The sequence below is a fragment of the Panthera onca genome, chromosome C2, assembly GCF_046562875.1.
Source record: "Panthera onca isolate mPanOnc1 chromosome C2, mPanOnc1 haplotype 2, whole genome shotgun sequence".
Taxonomy (NCBI): Eukaryota; Metazoa; Chordata; class Mammalia; order Carnivora; family Felidae; genus Panthera; species Panthera onca.
Window position 1 is genome coordinate 13,783,311 of NC_138347.1, and position 20,526 is coordinate 13,803,836.

At 46.2% G+C, this 20,526-nt stretch overlaps 1 protein-coding gene across 11 annotated transcripts in view; it reads left to right on the forward strand.

Annotated features, from left to right (window-relative positions):
• TIAM1 (TIAM Rac1 associated GEF 1) overlaps positions 1-17,430 on the forward strand; it is a 388,818-nt gene extending 371,388 nt beyond the window's left edge. For all 11 annotated transcript variants that reach the window (XM_078452850.2, XM_078452848.2, XM_078452849.2 and 8 more), the window contains 6 exons: positions 1,440-1,548; positions 6,710-6,768; positions 7,360-7,462; positions 9,534-9,621; positions 11,163-11,335; positions 14,927-17,430. In XM_078452850.2, coding sequence (XP_078308976.1) covers positions 1,440-1,548; positions 6,710-6,768; positions 7,360-7,462; positions 9,534-9,621; positions 11,163-11,335; positions 14,927-15,396 — 1,002 coding nt within the window. In that variant the 3' untranslated portion in view covers positions 15,397-17,430. The remainder of the gene's footprint in view (positions 1-1,439; positions 1,549-6,709; positions 6,769-7,359; positions 7,463-9,533; positions 9,622-11,162; positions 11,336-14,926) is intronic.
• The last annotated feature ends 3,096 nt before the right edge of the window (positions 17,431-20,526 follow it).

The following is a 20,526-nucleotide window of genomic DNA, read 5'->3' on the forward strand; positions in this document are numbered from 1 at the left end:
GTCTTAAGCCAGTGCTTAACCGACTGAGCCTCTCAGGTGCCCCGACACCACTGGATTTTGTACTGCTGGAGCCGCATCTCCAGCACCGGCATCTGGCTTGGTGACTCAGGACGAGCAATGCCAAATGGCACTGTGGTCAGCAGAGGGCTGCCGGATTGCTGCTGCTATTTCTAGAAACCCTGTCAGATTATAAGCAGCAAAATGACCCATCTGTCTTTGAGAAGCTCAACATCAAGTTTTGGAATATCTGAAGTGCTGCCTTGAGCTTGATCTCTGGATGCGGAACCTATTGGCAGTGTTTGGTATTTATCAGTGGGTGGACCACGGACTCTGACTGTTTGTAAAGCCTTGTCCCCTAATGTGCCTGCACAGAGAGCAGGTCAAGAGACCAGATGCTTCTCCTCCCTGCGAATAGGCTGCTGAGTGGGCAGGAGGTTGAGGTGTGGATGGGCTTGCAAATGGGCCCTGGACTCCGGTGACAAAGGCAGAGGTGGCTGTCGGGAGGTGTCAGCACTGGACTGTCGCAGCATCATGTCTGGATGGCTCTACGACCCAAAGACGCATCTGGACCAGGCTTGTGCTCAGTCTCCCCCAGCCATGTGACCACACCCCATGATTTCCGCGGATCCCTGAGCTCAAGCTGCACATACTGAAAGAGCACTCTTCAGACTCCTCAGTTGGCTTCTCTCTTCCTCCTCTAAAGTGAAATCAAACCTTGAGAATGAGCTGGAAGAAGAAAAAATCATTGGTTCCACTGCTTTCCAGAAAAACCTTGGCTCCAAGGGGATTTAAACCCATAGGTGGAAATGCCTAGTTTTCTGGGGGGAATCTCTGTGATCGATGGCCATTTGTCTCTCCTTGGGGAACTGTCTCTATTTGAACACAGAGTTTGGCCAGTTTTGTAGATCAATTTTGACAGGTTCCAGGCTCCAGGCTACTGTGTGTGAATTTTGAGGCCCCAATTTCTACCTTTTGCCACTCTAGTCTTGAAATTCTTGTAGATAAATGTGGGATAAAGAAAACAAAGTGACCAGGGGTACCGGGGTGGCTCAGTCCGTTAAGTGTTCAGCTTCGGCTCAGTTCATGATCTCATGGCTCTTGAGTTCTGGCCCTGCGTCACACTCTGTGCTGGCAGTTGGGAGTCTGGAGCCTGCTTCGGATTCTGTCTCCATCTCTCTGCCCCTCTCCACTCGTGCACAGTCTCTGTCTCTTTCTCTCTCTTTCAAATAAAAATCAACATTAAAAAATTTAAAAAGTAAAGTATGGGAAATCTATTTAAAAGAAAAAGAAAAAAAAAGTGACCAGATGTTTTTAAAGACCATATTTTTGTGAAATAAGATTGACATCAGCCTGCCAGATTTGAAAACCTAAAAATCTGAATATTGTAACAACCACCTGCAAGTTTGTTTGTTTGTTTGTTTGTTTTCTGTGCTTCTCAGGTTGCAGATCTGAGCATGGGGGACCTGCTTTTGCACACCACCGTGATTTGGCCAAACCCGCCAGCCTCCCTGGGAAAGTGGAAAAAGGAGCCAGAACTGGCAGCCTTTGGTATGTATCAGAACAGGGCTGGTGAGGGTGGGCACAGGGAGGGAGGCTGGGCTTATTTCCCAAAACAAGAACATTTCTTTCCCAAGACCCAATTTATTAAAATGAAGTTCATTCCAGTTATCTGAACCGGTCTTCCTGCCTTGAGCACCAGCATGTCACAAACAGTGAATGAAACCTTCCAGTGAAGTATGGCCAGTGTGAGCACCAGCTACGTGGGAGGGAGGGAATGGCCGTGCCAAGCCTGCCCCGTGTACGAACACGCAGGCAGAGAAAAAGTTTGTTGTCGTCCCTGCTCTGAATATCTTTTCTTTTTATTTTTTATTAAAAAAAACGTTTTTTAATGTTTATTTTTGAGAAAGGGGCGGGGAGGGAGAGGGAGAGCAGGAGTGGGGAGGGGCAGAGAGAGAAGACACAGAACTGGAAGCAGGCTCCAGGCTCTGGGCCGTCAGCACAGAGCTCCACACAGGGCTCGAACTCATGAATTGTGAGATCATGACCTGAGCCGAAGTCGGACGCTTAACCAACTGAGCCACCCAACCCCCCTCTGCATAGCTTTTCAAAATAACAGGTTAACAATACACCAGGGAAAAGCCGATGGGCAAAAATGAAAACACCGTCTTTTTCTGCGACCTCAAATCTGACATCTTTTATCCTTGCTGACTCTGCTGTTGTGTGTGGTGCTGGGATTCAGGACTCTGATTCTCAGCTCACCTGTGGTGGGTGCCTTGCTCAGTTGTGGGGCGCCTCTCAATCAGAGTAGGGCGAATACTAGCAAAAGTAGAGATGCTTGTGCGTGATTTCTCTTTTTCAATCAACTGGTTCAGATGGATGCGGTTGCTGTAATCAGAACTCTCACGTGGTCGTATTGTGAAATGCTTTTTGAGAGAGAAAACTGTGTTTTGGCACACCGGGAATTGTGGGTAATTTAGGAAATACGGCTTGTTGTTGCAGTTTGAATGCTTGGACGGCCTGCAGTGCCGTTCTGGGTGCAAAACGACCAACAGTGTGTGCTTCGGTTTTATGTTGTGTCTTCTCCTAGCCTCTACAGAAGACTCATGGGTGGGAACCTAAAATAAAGGAAATCTAGCATTTCCATTTTCTTACCTTGCCTTCAAGAGGTTGTTGCTTAAGGCTTCTTTAACTGAACACTTCTTTTTTTCCTCCCCCCACGATGTGAACAGAGTCTCCCCAAGTGGAACATCCTCGTGATATTAAAATCAGAGTGTTGAACATAAAGACTGTTGAACTTGTCACTTAGATCACTCAGCCTTCACGGAAAAACGTAGTGACCTTTGTAACATTTTCAAAAAGCCACTAGAGTAGTGATGCCATTTCATTAAACATAACAAAGGTGGGCAGGCGCCTGGGTGGCTCAGTTCGTTGAGCGTCCCGCTCTTGACTTCGGCTCAGGTCATGAGCTTGTGGTTTGTGGGTTTGGGCTCTGTGCTCTTGGCTTGGAGCCTGCTTGGGATTCTCTCTCTCTCTGTTTGCCCCTCTCCCTTCTCGTGCGCTCTCTCAAAATAAATAAACATTAAAGAAATAAAAGGTGGGTAGAAGTGTGCAAGAAAAATATGTGACTACATGCGTCATACAAGAAAGTATTGGGATATTATAACACATTGGTAGCTTTTGATGGGGGCGGGGTGCTTTTGGCAGGGGTAAGGAGAGTGTTTTCTTTCCCTACTCCCCCCACCCCTCACCCCCCACTTACCAGTTGTGTTTCTTATGTTGCAATTCCTTCTTGGAAGGGCTGGCAGCTTTCTGATGCTTCATGGTAGGTCATTTCTAGGAAGTATGATTCCCAAGTAAATGACCCAAACGGTCTTACCTACCTGTTTCTGATTCTGGGCTACAGGTGAACAATTCCAGAGTTCCGTCATTGGGACTTTTTCACGACTGTGTTCTGAATTGTACAGATTTCCTGGGGTTAGAAATGAACAGATTTAAAACCAGAAAATAATTTGAGTGGGAGAAAGTAGGGGTCAACCAACCTACTCTGTAAAAGGCCACATTGTAAATATTTTAGGTTTTCAGGGCCAGAAGCCATATGTAGCCAAACTGCAACCATAGACCACATGTAACCAAACGAGCGCCTGTATTCGCAGGCTGTGCTGAATAGGCAGCTGGCCCCAGTTTGCAGGGTGGTTTACAAAGGGTTCAGGAACAGGCTGTTTTTGAGGTTTGGGGCTTTAGCTGCCACTTGCTGCACAGGCTCAGAGGGAGGACAGTGTGTGTTCCACTCTGCATCATTCTGCTCCCTGCCCCATGGGTTGCTTACTGGGGCTGGGAGCGGGTGGGGGGGGGGGTGGGGGGGAGGTGGGGTGGGGGAGAGACTCACCAAAAGGGAGCCCCCATCACCTGTGCTGGGTGTGAATGGAAGTTGCACACCCAGGCCCAGTGATCAGTGATCGGTGATCACACTGCCAGTAGATTCCGCGGGGGCCATAGTTAGCAAGGTGAGAATTGCCCAAGGCTCTATGGGAGGTGGAGGCAAGCTTATTAAGTAAGAGTCATCTCCAGAGGGCACCAGGGTGGCTCAGTCAGTTATGTGTCTGACTTCGGCTCAGGTCATGATCTTGCGGTTTACAGGTTCGAGCCCCCATATCAGGCTCTGTGCTGACATGACAGCTCACAGCCTGGACCCTGCTTTGGATTGTGTGTCTCCCTCTCTCTCAGCCCCTCCCCTGCTCACGCTCTGTCTCTTATCTCTGTCTCTCTCTCTCTCTCTCTCTCTCAGAAAATGAATAAACATTAATTTTAAAAAATTGAGAAAAACAAACCAGGATTATGAGTAAAGGCAGACTGTCCTCACCATCATGAACTCACTTACGGGTTTTCAGTCCTCCGAGGTCATGTTTGGCAGTTTTGATGTGATTTCAGGTAGCAAGGCAGAGCAAACGGCCTTAGAAATGCCTTTTGAAGTGAAGAGGAGTTGCTGTAAGGGAAGCAGGGTAATTACCATTGAACAGGCAGCTCTGGGGTTAAAACGTGGTTGTCTTTTGATTTGAATCTCTCGTCTCAGGAGACAGCGCAGCTTCCCTCTGAAACAAATTGATGTACTGATGTATACCTCAGCACCTTGATGTTCTTACTCACAGGATGGCTAATCTGTACTGAATGCTGATGATTATCACCTTAAAAAAAAAAGAAAAGAAATAGTTGGTCTAGGCTTCCACCTTGCAGGGTATTAGACGTTCACCGCTGGGGGTGTAGAGGAGTGCTTGGGGCTGGCAAGGGGTAGCTAGGAGTTTTGGTGGGGGTCATGTGGAAGAGATTGGGCAACACCTCCAGTCAGCTGAGTGAGACTAGTCCCAGGGGATCAGGGAGGGTTTAAGGCGGAGGTGGTCACAGCCCCTGCTGAGGACCGCTCTGGCCCCACTGCCGTGATCCAAGATAGTTGAGGTCAGGGTAAACTGAGGCAGGCCAGTAGCCTTTTTAGAACCATGGCAACCACCCCATTGAGCTGTAGTCCCAGTGACTTGGTGGGTCTTCTGAGACTAAGGTCACTGGACACCCTGTCCTGGGGTGGAGCTCCCTCAGTTTTAAAGGGACCCATTGTCCCGGCTGTGGTGATTTCTGAAGGCTTCTGGTGGGAATGTAGGGCCTCTTCATGTGCCAGTGTTAGTCACCGTGCAGAGCAGGTACAGCCTCCTTGGGCTAGTGGGGACTTTGGAGAGGGAACCTCTCCGTCAATCCTCTAGGATTCTTTTTCTTTCTTCCCTCCCTTCCTTCCTTCCTTCCTTCCTTCCTTCCTTCCTTCCTTCCTTCCTTCTTTCTTTCTCTTTCTTTCTTTCCTTCCTTCCTTCCTTCCTTCCTTCCTTCCTTCCTTCTTTCTTTCTTTCATTTATTTATTTTAAGAGAGACAGAGACAGCACTGGTGGGGTAGGGGCAGAGAGAGGGGGAGAGAGAGAGAATCCCAAGCAGGTTCCGTGCTGTCAGCACAGAGCCTGACATGAGGCTCGAACTCACAAACCGTGAGATCATGACCTGAGCCGAAACCAAAAATTGGATGCTTCACCGGCTGAGCCAGCCAGGCGCCCCGACCCTCTGGAACTCTTGAGGGGTGGGATGCTGTGAGCGTGAAGGGCCAGGGGCCGTCCAGACCCAGTGGCTAGAGCTGGTTTCTTTACACCATCAGGCTGGTTTCTGCAGTGGAGGTTAGAGGCATCTTGCACCAAGGAGAAGCCGATTCATTTATAATAGGACAGAAAATGAGCCAGACACTTGGGGTTGGTCTCCAGAAGGCCTGGGAGCCCCTCCCTGAGAATGCTCAGAATATTCCTTCCCTTTGTGATCCTGGGTCTGGTACACCAGGCATGGCCCCTCCAGCTGCCATGTGACCACCTGGGCCCTGGCTCTTGGGGCCAGAGCAGGAAGAGGGATGGAGTCCTTGCATTCAAGAGCCAGCGATGGGCTTGCCCATCTTCTGGTCTCCTGGGCGCCCGTTCTTCCTTCCCTCTAGGAAGAGTCAGAGTCACTGAGTGGTCACCATGCTTGGCATTGTTTAAGGAACTCTATGGAGTGTGCACAACTATTGGGTCTCCTCTACCCCTCAAAGACTGTAAGAATAAACCGGCAAGCTCCCTGCCCCTGGATCCTTCCTGTGATTCAGCCCCATTTGGAAGAAGTGCAATTGCATTCAGCTTTCATAAACGCATTTTCATTTCTTTAGGTCAAAAAAGATGAGTTCTGTTTCCTGAATTATCAATACTCTGTGTGTGTGTGTGTGTGTGTGTGTGTGTGTATGTGTGTGTACACTATTTATTAGGTTAGCTGGCATAAATCTAAATCCCTGTAAGCTTTGTTATCATCATCGAGGTTTGTACTGTTCCTCCAGCTGCTGAACCAGTACATTTTTGTTAAATGCATTCTGCCGAAGTTTTAAACTTGAAATCACACCATGATTAAACTTGCTTTAAAAAGGTTCCAGTGGGGCGGGAGGGTTTATTTCCATTTACTTAGGCTTTCTGTGGTTTTTGGAAAATTGTCATCACAGGAGGCTTTGGAGCCGTGTGGATGGGGTGAATGAGCAGAAGGTGGGGTCGGGGCTGGCTCACATGCCCCTCGCTGTCTTCTTGGGAACTGTAGTGTCCATTATCGGAGTTCAGAGGAAAGCCTCGTGTGTTATGTGCTGTAACCACCTTGTCTCCTCTTTTTCTAGTCTTCAAAACTGCTGTGGTCCTTGTGTATAAAGACGGTTCCAAACAGAAGAAGAAACTTGTAAGACTTCTTACGTCTCCCCTGGTTTGAAAGTAACTCCATTTCTATCTGCTTCGTAGTTTTTATCTGCATAATTACCATTCTGCCCCTTGGTCAGGCACGAGCCTTGTGTGATTTCTTTTTCTTTCTTTCCTTCTTTCTTTCTTTCTTTCTTTCTTTCTTTCTTTCTTTCTTTCTTTCTTTCTTTTTCCTTCCTTCCTTCCTTCCTTCCTTCCTTCCTTCCTTCCTTCCTTCCTTCCTTTCTAAATACATTTGAAGCATTGCTAAGAACGGGAGGAGATTGCCTACCCCGCCTTCTCTTTGGCAGGTGCACATTGAGAGCATGAAACGTGAAGAGCTATTGGGGCCCATCATGGCCAGAACCTTCCTGACACTTGTTGCCTTTTTACTGTCCCCCTTTTGGGGAATCCCTTTCATCTTCCTTCCCATGGGGCTGAGGTCCCTCCAGACCAGCGCAGGGTGTTCCAGCCTCACTAGTTGTCTGGGTGTGGGGGAGGGGGGTGTGGGTGTGTGTCTGTGGTGGTGGTGGGGGGGTCCGGTCCAGGCTGAAGCAGATCACCCTCACGCACCCGCTTCCTTCTCTTCCTGCAGGTAGGATCTCACAGGCTTTCGATTTATGAGGACTGGGACCCCTTCCGGTTTCGGCACATGATCCCCACCGAAGCTCTGCAGGTTCGAGCTTTGGCAAGTGCAGGTAAACATGGGAACATGCCGGGTGCACGTTTCCAACATGTGTATGAACGGTTGGTCTGAATCCTTTCTTTGGCATAACCTCTGTAACCTTCCTTTTTCTTCTATATTTATCTCTTTTTCCTCAGTCTCTCTACCGCCTCTTGTGTTCCCAGCCATGTATTAAATATTTGAATGAATGAATGAATGAATGAATGCATGAACTAAGCGAATGGATGGAATGTTTTCAATATTGTTTCAAGGAGTTCTAGTCAATCCTGTTATATGTATTAATATTATAGTGCCTAATATCTGAGTAGCAGTGAGTCTTGTACTTCTGGACAGAATCCTTGAGACCGTGAGCAGATTAAAGCCCACAGAAAATCACTCACTAGCTTTTTAACCAGGGGGGCCTGTAAAGACCACCAAAAGCACAAAATAACGCCATTAAAGCCCATCCCACTTGGACAACAGGTGCAGTTGTCTGTTAGTGAAGGGAGGCCATGGAAGGGACCTCTGCAATGCACAGTAGATCCGTATTTCTGTATCCTCTTCTGGCATCTGATGTGAGCATTAAGTTCTTGGTGCCCAGTGCGTGTTCCTCATCCTTCCCTGTTTCCACATGTCACCTCCATGAGTAATAAAATTGGCTCTGATCCTCATAAAATCAAGTCCCACGTCGTGCGGTTTTCGTGAACCTTCAATTACTCACTGAAATTAAACCAGAGCTTCTTCCCTCACTGTTGTGATCTCTTGTAGAAACACTCAAATGCAGAAACCCCATAGGACAAATGTATTTGGGATGATCATTTGCCTTAAGAAGGTTTCTTCCCAACCTTGAGGCACAGCAATTTACTCTGGTGCCTTTTTACTTTATTTGATTTGCGAGAACCTGGAAGTTATCAGCTGGAGTAGCATTCCGAGGATGGGGCACTTAAACACTCTTCTTGTCTTATTTTGTAATCGTAGGTTGCAGATCATCTAGTTCGTATGTTGTGCCTGTTTTATAAATGGGAAAGCTTGTGTCCGTGGCCAACTGTTGGCTTCTCGGCCAGATATTTTGCCTTCGCGGAGGACCACGTACACAAAGAATTTAAATTGTGGCAACAAAGCCGTCTTTGTGATGTGCTGTTCATTCTCACTCTTTCATGCTTTCATTCAAAGCATGTTTAAGATAATCAAGATAAAAGCTTTTTTTTTAAGTGAGTTAGAAAGATGAGCCGACTTGTTTCTCGTCATGAGATCCATTCCAGTGGCTCTGAGAAACCAGAATGTGCAATTGCTCGATTTTTATCTTCGTTTGGGAAGACTCGTGAACATTTTTGCAGATGAGCCCTGGTTGGGCTTAAATCGTATGGGCACAATGAGGGTTTGTGACCGGGGCTCTCGGTACCACGCTGGGTAAGGCTGAGACCTCGCGAGGTGCAGCCTTTGCTGATTGCAGTAATTGTCCTTTCCACAAACACTATTTCTGACTTCAAAGACCATGGTATGCCGACGTTGCAAAGCTTAGAAATGATTTCAAAGTACAACTGTCCCCACCTCTGGGCATCCCATTTTTGCTTCCCTCAGAGTGGGCACCCTGGGGGTGCTGAGAAAGAGGAGGAGGCCCATCTGTTTCCAGGACCTGCTTGGCCAGGACACGGGCCTCGCCACTCACAGGGAAGGCTCTTCTCAGGGACACGAGGACCTGCCTCTGGATAGCACTGGCCTGCTGCACTCTGCACTGGCATCTTGGGTTCTGTCTAGTCCAACCGTTGCCAAAAGAACTACTCACTTAATGGAAATAGTTCGGCCAAACAGGCCGTGCAGCTAAAGGGGTAGTTCTGTAATCAATATGATTGACTGATTGCCCTTTTAGACCATCTAGCAGGAGATTGTAGCAACTGGAAAATTTCCAAGCATTTCTTTTTCTTAACACCCATTAAGCTCTCACTTTGTCTCTCTGAGCTGACAGGATGGTGGTGAAGGACCTTTGGTCTTATGAGGCTCTGCGCTATTTAATCTTACGCCAGGGCGTAGAACATGCTTTTGTAAAAATGCAAATGTATTTCTTTGAAACATACGCTAATCCCTCCTTGTTTTAATTTATGTAGACGCGGAAGCAAATGCCGTGTGTGAAATTGTCCATGTAAAGTCTGAGTCTGAAGGGAGGCCGGAGAGGATCTTCCACCTGTGCTGCAGGTGAGCCTGGGGCCGTGAGACTGTGCAGCCCAGAGGGAAGGGACGTGACTGCTCGATGTCCCCTCAACCCCCTCGGGGCTCTGCACATCTGCCTGTGCGTCCCTAGACGCCACGTGCTTTTTCTTGCGCAACAAATAACACTGATCTGACAAATTAAACTGATCTTATCAGAACATAGACGATGATCTCACTAACCTAATTTCTTTTTATTTACTTATATACTTATTTTAAGTTTGTTTGGAGAGAGAGCAAGCAAGTGGGGGAGGGACAGAAAGAGAGGGAGAGAGAGAGAGAGAGAGAGAGAGAATGAGAGAATGAGAGAATGAGAGAATGAGAATCTCAAAAAGGTGCTGTGCTCTCACTGCAGAGCCTGACTCGGGGCTCCAGCTCATCACCATGAGATCATGACCTGAGCCGAAACCTACAGTTGGACGCTTCACCGACTGAGCCACCCAGACGCCGCACCCTCCCCACCCCCCACCACATGCATTATTTCATTTAGCCAGACTGAGGTTCCATTATTCCATTTTACCTATGGGGAGCCAAGGCTCACGGAGGCTACTTTGCCTAAAATATTACAGAAATGAACACTGAGTTCAAACTCGGGTACTATCTGCGTAGGCTAACCTGTTTGTGGTTTTGTTGGCAAAGTCCATGGACTTTGGTGAGCCCGCCCCTAGAGATTCATTCATCATTAATACGGAAGACTGAGTGCCACTTACCTGGGTAGAAATACCGACGACCTAATTAGAAAAATTACTCTTACCTAGGAGGAAGGTTTTTATTGTGGGAATTAGGGCTTGGGAAGATTTTTTAGTTCTTTTCAAGGTAGCTTTAGTATTGACTTGTCGTGGGGCACCTGGGTGGCTCAGTCGGTTAAGCGTCCCACTTCAGCTCAGGTCATGATCTTTACGGTTTGTGGGTTCGAGCCCCGTGTCGGGCTCTGTGCTGACAGCTCAGAGCCTGGAGCCTGCTTTGGATTCTGTGTCTCTCTCTCTGTCTCCCCCCCCCCCACCTTATGCTCTGTCTCTCTCTCAAAAATAAATAACATTTTAAAAAGTCTTTAAAAAAGTATCAACTTGTTGAAATATGTCATGGGAGTAGCTGATATTTAACATAAGGCCAACTCTAGAGGAAACTAAGGTCATTGGGATGTCTGTCTTTGGGTGCTCTGCAGAGCTGAGAATCCTGTGGTTCATTTGCCTGTAAAAAAACATTTTGGAACGAAAGGCCTTAAGTGTCAAAAGCAGAATCTGGCAACTTCTTGGTGCAGGATCAGTGTATTCATCAATCTATTCGTCAATGGGCTGTCTGTCCCACATTAGCTGCTGGAGATGAGTCATAAAGCATAAAGGGAAAGAAGTGTGTGTTCTCGATCTCCAGCAATGAAAACATGGCTCAGCGCAGAAATTGGAGTTGTGGCCTCTTTAACCTTTGGTCCTCAGGGATATTTGTTGGGCTGCCCCCGATAACATTAGAAGATCCCCATGTGTTAAGTACTTTTTCCCCCTAACGCGTGTAAATCTTCTTTCTTTTCATAGCTCTCCAGAGAGCCGGAAAGATTTCCTGAAGGCTGTGCATTCAATCCTGCGTGATAAGCACAGAAGACAGCTCCTCAAAACTGAAAGCCTTCCCTCATCCCAGCAATATGTACCTTTTGGAGGAAAAAGATTGTGTGCGCTCAAAGGGGCCAGGCCAGCCATGAGCAGGGCAGGTACTGTGGGGATTCAGACGTTCAAGATCCCCGTCACCCCCACTCCACTGTAGAACTCCAGTGAGCTTGACCTTTCTGTTGAGCAAGAATTAGATGTGGCCTTGTGGGGGCTAACACTGGAGTACAGCTCTTCCCTGGTGTCAGGTTCCTTGCCCTTGCCTCCTTCCCCGCAGCTCCCTGGGGATCCGCCCTTCATTTACTCATCTTGCCCTCCCTCCAGCTTCCCTTTGCCACCCTCCTCCTTTTGGCTGGGGACGCCTCTCTCATTCGCCAAGCCAGCAAGTGAGCGCGTTCCCTTTCTGGAGGGGCTCTCTCAGCCTGCTTGTGGAATGAGAGTCGCTGCTTTGCATGACAGCCGGCTTTGTCTAGCAAAAAGCAGTGTGTCCTGTCTCAGCAAGGTCACGGCCTGCCATTCTGAAAACATGGTGGCTCCGTAATCTGAAAACACAGCGACGCCTCTTCTCAGTCAGGACGCCATGTTTGATAGACCAGGTGACACATAAGCTGTTTACCCTTGCCTCGTGCCTGCAACTTTATTTTTAGCTCCAGTGTTAGTTTGGGGAAGCCTTGAGCTGCTATTTGGTAAAGAGGAAACTAGAGTTTAAATGGTCCCAGAGTAAATATTCTTTTAGGACTGGAATCATCACCTTGGAGCAGTGAGGAAGGAAGACCTACACTACCATCTATAAATAGCAGTAAAATATATCTAGGAAGAGAGGTATTTTCATAACATAGGTGTTAGTGACATCAAGATAGTCACACTTTTATCCCTCCTTTCTTAAGAGGTAGCCCTGAATTTTGCAGGGAATTGTCCAGTAAAAGAGGCTTTCTTGGCATTTGCCGAGAAGGTTCTGACCTTTGTCCGGGTCACCTTTCTGCCTATTCACAATTGTGTCGAAGAGGCATAGATAGAATTGTGAATGGTTGGAGGTTTTCGTAGTCCTAGCCTACATAGCTTGACGTGGGGGTATTATGTTCTTGAGGCACCTTACATTTAACTAATGTTGGGGGTTGGTTAAATCGAACCTACTCTCCAATCAGTTGATAAATGTCTGTTGAAAACCTAGCGCAGTGAACATCTCATGTTCTGTTGGGTTCTCCAGGTGTCTTGAGAATCTGACATACCTTTGTATCCACAGTTTCTCGCGGAGTCCTCATGTGAAGAAAACTTTGCAGATCCCTTTATACCTCACAGTAGAGCACTTCTCCTGAGAATTGTCTCGCCTAACCTTTTTACTTGCCAGGGAATGTTTAAATTCGGATTGCGAATACGCGTGCCAGCCTCAGGAAATGTGCTTGTCATTGGCTAGGTTTCAGTTGTTAATCAATGAACCTAAATTCAGAGCTGCATTTACCTTAAAACTAAGCAATTTTAGTCTGTAGGACACTCAGAAGTTTTCCTGCTAAGACCCCTTTGGAGCAAAAACGAATGCAGAGTTACACCATCATGAAAACCAAGAGAAACCCTCAATGTCAGCCTGTTGGCTTTGGCTGATTGGAAGTTGTCTGCCCGATGGCTCATAGTTAGCTGAAGAAAGTTTTGGCCATTCTGCAAACTCCTCAGTATCATCATCAGCATCTTCACGTTAGACGATTTAAAGATGATGCTTGAGCGGCTCAGCCAGCACCAGTTTGTCACAAGTCTTAACAATGAATTGGGAATACTCAAGTCAGAGATGGTCTCCCTGAACCTGTATAGCTGTCCAGGTTCTTAAGTATCCTTTTAACAAAGGATAAATACTCATGCTTCATTGCGCATTGTCATAAATACCCAGGTAGTTTATTTCTCTGTTCTGATTGAAAAGGACAGTAAAGCCAAGTGTCTTGCCTCAGTACTCAGTCTGAAAGTACTTTATGTCTGCCAAAAGCCCAATTAAAATGAAAGAATTGTACACATACAGAACCTACCATCCATTCTATAATTGGGGTTTGTTTTTGTTTTTGTTTTGTATTTTCCTTATCCCGTATCTGTCCTTCTATCATCCATCAACACATCGTATTTTTGACACATTTCAAAAATACGCATGTTAACACACTTTACCCCTGAATACTTGAGCATTGGCAAAAATATTTCCAGTAGCCCAATTTTGAATTGAGGTGGTTCTAATATGGCGATTGGAGGCAGCCAGATTCCACTATGGTGGGATTGGGATAAAACTGAACAGGAAGTTTTGCTTTTTCCCACTGGGGTAAAAGTAGTGCCTTTTTTTTTTTCTCTTTTTTTCCATTTTTCCTGGAAACCTTTATTCGATTCCCCTCCTTGATCAAGAGCGATGTCCGTTTGTCCCATTTTCAGCTGGTAGAACGATAGAAACCTAGGGATCTGAGCCAGAGGATGGCCGGAATGGGAGCCAAGTGAGGGCGTCATCCGACCCACTGCCCGTATACCTGCTGTGTTTGGAGTCATGGCTATGTTTGGCAGTACTTGGGAATAGCTATCGTACTTCTTACACCGAAAACAGTTTAATGGTTTTAGGGCTTAGGTGCCGGGAACGCGGCTCCTAATGGGGGTTTAGGCTCTTCCCCTCCACTGGGAACCCCATGTTGCATTTCACCTTCTCGTGTCTAACGCCACAGCCCCTTGACTAGCAGGGACCAGGCAGTGGCGTCCCTTGTGTATGTGTCTTTTGTGTGTGAGCGTGTGGTGGGAGTGTTCGTTTGCTTGATTGAGTGGCGTCTTGTGTGTTTTGAAAAACTCTGGCTTCCTAGAGGGCTGTGGGGTAAACAAACGAATTCAAAGATCTGTTTGTTCGTAATGGTGAGTCCCTTTATATGGCGCTTCGAGGATCAATGGCATGGGTGTCATATATGACTTCTTTCTCATTCCACTCGGGCACCGGTATTTTAATTGATCTGTAGGAGAGTAATCGGTGACACAGAATGTCGTCAGGAGGGACTAAAGCTCACATTTGCTCAGCCTCACAGTTCACGTGGGGCTGTGTCAGAAAGCGGGCAGGGCCGTGACTAGAGACTTGGTGTCTCTGAGAGCCACTCTCCTGTAGGCTCTGCGTGAGGGACGCCGTGCCCTTACTTCACTGCAGATCCTCCAGAAATGTGACATTTGGTTTCCCAGAGAGCAGTATAACTTGGACCCAAACTTCTGCCTCCTTGATGTGTGATTTCTACGAAGCCAGTGGAACCCTAAAAGCACCCCCTACCCTTACCAGAGACCCATCCCAGCTACATGACCCTGGGACAGCCCCTGGGGATCCCCAGAGCACTGCACCAGGGGACATCGTCAGGGCTGAGGGCACTAACTAATCCCAGGGTCAGAGGTCAACTGGGTGCAGCACAGGGTAGAGAAATGGATTGTTTCAGAGGGAGGTGAATCCCCTTTTCCCCATAACCGACAGCCCCCTGTGTCCCTCTGTTCCCCCTGCCCTTCGGTCCGTTGCTATGACATCCTCCAAGTCCAGACATCTGTGTGAAATAAAGACTCTAAGGCAGACTGGTGAAATCTGGACTTTAAGCCCCGAACGACATCAAATAAATACCATTTAGCGTTTCTTTTTCTTTTCTTTGCTGTCTGGATTTTCATCGCATGTAAAGCATGTGGGGGTTTTCTTTTTATATTTTTGTGTGTGTGTGCAGTGTCCGCCCCAAGCAAGTCTCTTGGCAGAAGGAGGCGGCGACTGGCTCGAAACAGGTTTACCATTGACTCTGATGCCATCTCGGCCAGCAGCCCGGAGAAAGAGTCCCAGCAGCCCCCCGGTGGCGGGGACACTGACCGATGGGTAGAGGAACAGTTCGATCTTGCTCAGTACGAGGAGCAAGACGACATCAAGGAGACAGACATCCTCAGTGACGATGATGAGTTCTGTGAGTCCGTGAAGGGCGCCGCGGTGGACACAGACCTGCCCGAGCAGCTTCAGGCTGCGTCCATCAGTCAGCGGGAGAGAGGCCGCAAAAGCCTGGATAGTCACGCGTCCCGCATGACGCAGCTCAAGAAGCAAGCCGCCCTGTCGGGCATCAATGGAGGCCTGGAGGGCCCGAGCGAGGAAGTCATCTGGGTTAGGCGCGAAGACTTTGCCCCCTCCAGGAAACTGAACACTGAGATCTGACTGTCACTTTCCCCCTAGAGAGTGTGTGTAGATACTCCCCACCCCCCACGCCCTGCCCTCCCCCTGCTCCCTCCTGTCCCCTCAAGGAGGAGAATGTCCCCGTAGGTGGCACTCTTGCACACACACAAACACGGTTTTGGCGGCTTGACTTTGTGCTGAAGCCACGTTGCCACCCAACTTCGTCATCTCTCACGACATCAGAAAGAATTGTCCAGAATCCCAAATAAGCTCGAGTTCCATCTTCTGTACATTCCTAAGGGCTCTTATCCTCAACTAATCAGGGCCGGAAAAATTCAAAAATAAAACAAAAAAAAGAAAGATTCTGTAGCCCTGGAAAAAGAATCACCCCGGGTGTTTTAAGTATGTTACGACAGATTAGTTGAAGGGACAGCACAAAAACTAACAATAATAAAAGTCGCTCTATCTGAAATCAGCCCAGGAGCCATCTCTCAGTTGGGGAAACCACGTTCAAACACAAAACACAACAAAGCAACTGTACCGTCTACAATGTTCTTACTCCTTCCCCTCTTAAATGTCTGAGAATATGTGTATTTTAAGAATGTGTGAGGAGACGGTGGAGATGTATGTTTTGATGAGTTGTTTTTTGGGGTTTTTTTTTGTTGGTTTTTTGTTTGTTTGTTTGTTTGTTTTCTTCTCTCTCTTCTGTTTTGGTCCATGGCTGGTCTTACTCAGTGTCCGTGTTCGGAAGTTCTAGTTTTGCATAGAATTATAAAGATGCCAAACTCTTTAAGAAGAGATCCAAATTTATCACTTGAAAAAAAAAAAACACAAAAAAAACACTATTTTTTGTATTTTACTTGAGATGCAGGGGCACAGACAGATAAGAATTTTACAGTGCTAGTGTAACTCTGAATCTAAAGAAATGAGGATTTTACCTTTTACAGAGAGAGTGAGGCATGGTGATTTTATATTTATATATGAAAGGCCAACAAGATGCTTAGGAGAAACTTTTAAAGAAACAGATTGCTTTTTTTTTTTTTTTTTTTTTAATGTTTGAATCTCTATGCGAGATGGGAGCTTGGCTGGATTAAACATGACACCCGGATGGGCAGTGTGTTATGTCTGTTGCACGTGGCGGGGGAGGGGAGGCTCCTTCTCAAGGGGTTGCCATGGTGATCGTTGGTTTTCCCATCAAAGTTGCATCCTCATCCATAGAATACCTGTCCCTTCCCTGACGGTCCACACCAGACCCCTTAACAAAACAGCCTCTTCAGAAACCTATGCCAACGAAAACAGGGTAAACACGCTAAAAAAACCTAACGTTCTCAACAGATTTCCAAATAGGAAGAACAAAAACAAGTTAAAGCACTTTTGATTCTTTTAAAACGGTTTATAGCTTTTTTTTTTTTTTCTCCCATTTCACAATGTCCACTTCCTAAGAAGGGTTTCAATAATATGAAAACTTTCTTTTTTGGGGAAAATATCTATTTGGTGTTTGACACATCAGTAGGTACTTTAAAGACCTGAATTTTATAGTAGCTTTAGGAATTATATTTTATAAAAATCAGTTATGACTTTATATTTCCAGACAATAGAGAGTTCAGAACATCACGCTCCGGTACCCCTGCTTGCTTTACCCGCTTTTCCACCCTCTGTCCCCCCCCCCCCCCCTTTCGGGTTTCCAGGGCTTTGAGCTTGATCTTTTGAAAGTTTTATTCTATTAAATTTTTGCTATATCTTCTGGTTTTCTTAAAAAGCTTTAGAATGGTTTCTATACCCTTTGTACCACTGCATTGTTCCATATCACCTCTAGTTCGATTGTGTCCAGATGGAAAACGGAAGCAGAGACTTCTGATAGCCACACTAGTCCCAGTGCAATCCGTCTGCAGATGCTAGAAAGTCTGGTGCTTAGAGAGGGTGCCATTGTCTCTTGTACATAAGGTCATGACGTGTCTATGTCAAAAGTTCTTATATATTTCTTTTATAAGCTGAAAGAAGGTCTATTTTTATGTTTTTAGGTCTACGAATGGAACGTTGTAAATGCCTGTCAAACAATAAAAATACTGAAAAGTATCTGGACGGTCCTGTGCCTTTTTGGATGGGAGGATGGGTGTGGACTGTTGGCGGCGGGAAAGAGGAGATTCCTGGGAATGCCCTTTTGTTTCTCTCTCTCTCTCTAAATAATTATCGTGATCATCAAGGGAAAGCTGACTTGGTAGAGCTTTTCGTGCTTTTGTGTTTTTTTGTGTGTTGTTCTTTTTAATTTTTTTGTGTTGGGGGTGCCTGGGTGGCTCAGTCAGTCAAGTATCTGACTTCGGCTCAGGTCATGATGTCGCCGTTCCTGAGTTCGAGCCCTGCGTCGGGCTCTGCGCTGACAGCCCGAAGCCTGGAGCCTGTTTCAGATTCTGTGTCTTCCTCTCACTCTCAGCTCCTCCCCTGGCCACACTCTTGTCTCTGTCAAAATAATAAACATTAAAAAAAAATTTTTGTGTGTTATTTTTTAATTTTTTCAACTTGAGGTGTAATTGACCTATAATATTATCTTAGTTTCAGGTGATTTGGTATTCGTGTATATTGCAAAATGGCCTCCTCAGTAGTACAGTTACTATCTGTCACCATACATAGTTTTTCTTGTGATGAGAGCCCTCAAGATCCACTCTTCTAGGTATGTTCAGATCTGCAGCATGGTATTTTAACTATAGTCACCATGATGTATGTTACTTCCTGAGGACTTACTCATCTTAGAACTGGAAATTTGTACCTTTTGAACCTTTGACTCATCTTGTCCACCCCCCACTCTCTGGCAGCCATCAGTCTGTTCTCTATGTTTGTGGGCTGGATTCTTGTTCTTTGTGGTTTGGGGGCATTGTTTTTATTTTTATTATTTTTTTAAAGTTTACTTATTTTGAGAGAGAGAAAGTAGGAGAGGGACAGAGAGGGGGAGAGAGAGAATCCCAAGCAGGCTCCACACTGTCAGCGAGGACACAAACCGTGGGATCGTGACCGGAGCCAAAATCAAGAGTCAGTGTTTAACCAGTGGAGGCACCCAGATGCCCCGATACTTTTTTAAAAACCTAAACCTTAATATTTTAAATATCAGGAACCACTGTAGAGCAGAATCCGTAGAAAAAAATGCCATTTTACATGTGCTTTCAACATGCCCCACATCCAGGTCAAATTCAGTGGGACCCTCACAGCATTTCTGAGCACCAGCCCCATTCTCTTTGGCTTTAGGACTTGGCCCATTTTCCTGGAAGCCACCTGGGGCTTCCCGAGCCGATCCCAAGAACTCGTTGGTTTCTGAGTTCTGTGTCTTCATCTTAAATAGAACATCCTGTGTTCCGTTGTGCTCAGCTCTGTGCTTGTGTTTTGTGCCCGGTGTCATTGCCTTGTGCTGTAGACATAAAGGGTTGGTTCGCTTTCAATCAAGGCGTTCACGTTTTGGCTCATGTCTTTCCTGACTGGCTCCTTGAATACATGCGTGGGTGTGCCCCTGTGTGCCGACAAAACACGCACACACTTACAAAATGGGTTCATACTATTTTATTAACGCATACTTTTTTTTATTAATCTGAGTTTTACCCTCAGTGGTACAAATTGTGGCCATTTGCCTAAGACAATAAATGGGTTTGTAGCATTCAGAGTCATTGCTACATAGTCATCCATTTTAATGGATGGACTGTGGTTTACCATAATTTCTATGTTCAGTTCCCTGCTGATGGTCATGAAGGATTCTGGTTTTTATTATTATAGAAAAATACCGTGAACGTATGTGTTGCGTATTCTTTGTGCACTTGTTAGAGTACAGTCGTCGAAATAGCTTTGAGTGTACGTATATGTGTCTTGAAGATTTTGATGTACATTTCTACATTGTAGGGGCCATACTGCTGACCTGTTTGGCTTCTGGTGAGTCGTCAAGATCCACTTTCCTGTCTGGTGTCTTCACTTTGCCACAGAAGTGCCTATGGCTTTGCCATGGAGACTGGCATTATCTCCTGCGTTTATATTAGATCCTTGGGCTGGATATCCTGGTGGGTGGACCATCTCCCAGTGTCCTGTCCTTCCTCCTGTCCACACTCAGTTTCACAGGAACGTTTGGCCATTAAGCTACAGGATTTGGGTACTTAATGTGACACGAGCTGAACATCCTTGCGAGGTCTCCCTTTCAAACTCCAAGGGTTTTAAATACCCTCACTCCACATATGTTACTTCTTGTTTTGTCTCTAGATTTACATGAGGGAGGAACTTTTACAGTAGTGATAAAATCAGTTTCATAGCACAGACATGTTTGGGCAATTCATTCCTTTCCCCAGAGTCCTCTTATCCATAATGAAGAAAATGGCCTTTGGAAACAAAATAAGGGCTTATAGATTTTTTTTTTTTTTTTCCAAAAAAAAAAATCAGAGAAAGTCAAGGTAGGGATACATGGTTGGGATGAAATTTATGTTTGAAATAAATCTTGATGTTTTTTACTAAAAACCATTATGGAAAAATATTTTTGTAGAACAGAGGAGCAATGGCTGGTAGATTTTCTTTTCTTTATTTTTTTTAAATTTTTTAACGTTTATTCATTTTTGAGAGACAGAGCGAGCAGGAGAGGGGCAGAGAGAGGAGGGAGACACAGAATCCAAAGCAGGCTCCAGACTCTAAGCTGTCAGCACAAAGCCCGAGTGGGGCTTGAACCCATGAACCGTGAAATCATGACCTGAGCTGAAGTCCAACGCTTAACCAACTGAGCCACCCAGGCGCTCCCTATTGGTGGATTTTCAATAAACTCTCCACGTCTCCTGGAGTTTGTCACCACCCGTGAGAGGAAGATGACCCTGACTCACCGGAGCAATGATCCTTGAGCCAAAATGTGACTTTGCTGCGGGTTCAAAATGCAGATCGTTTCAGGGGAATCCATCTCCCAATCTCCTCACCTTCATCTGCCTGGGAGTGTGCTTGTGAAGGGAGTAGAAGTTTTCTCCCGCCCTTCTTAGAATCCTCCCCCTCTTTATGGAAGAGAGACTGTTCTCATCCATTGTGGATCACGCTTGGGAGCATGAACCTCTGGGGCATCAAATAGACACAGAAAAATAGTGTGTTGAGAAAGCAAATGACTCTACTGACCAGGAAGCTCATACTTTTCCATGTCAGGTGGTTTCAGTTTGCTTTCTCTGTGCTTTC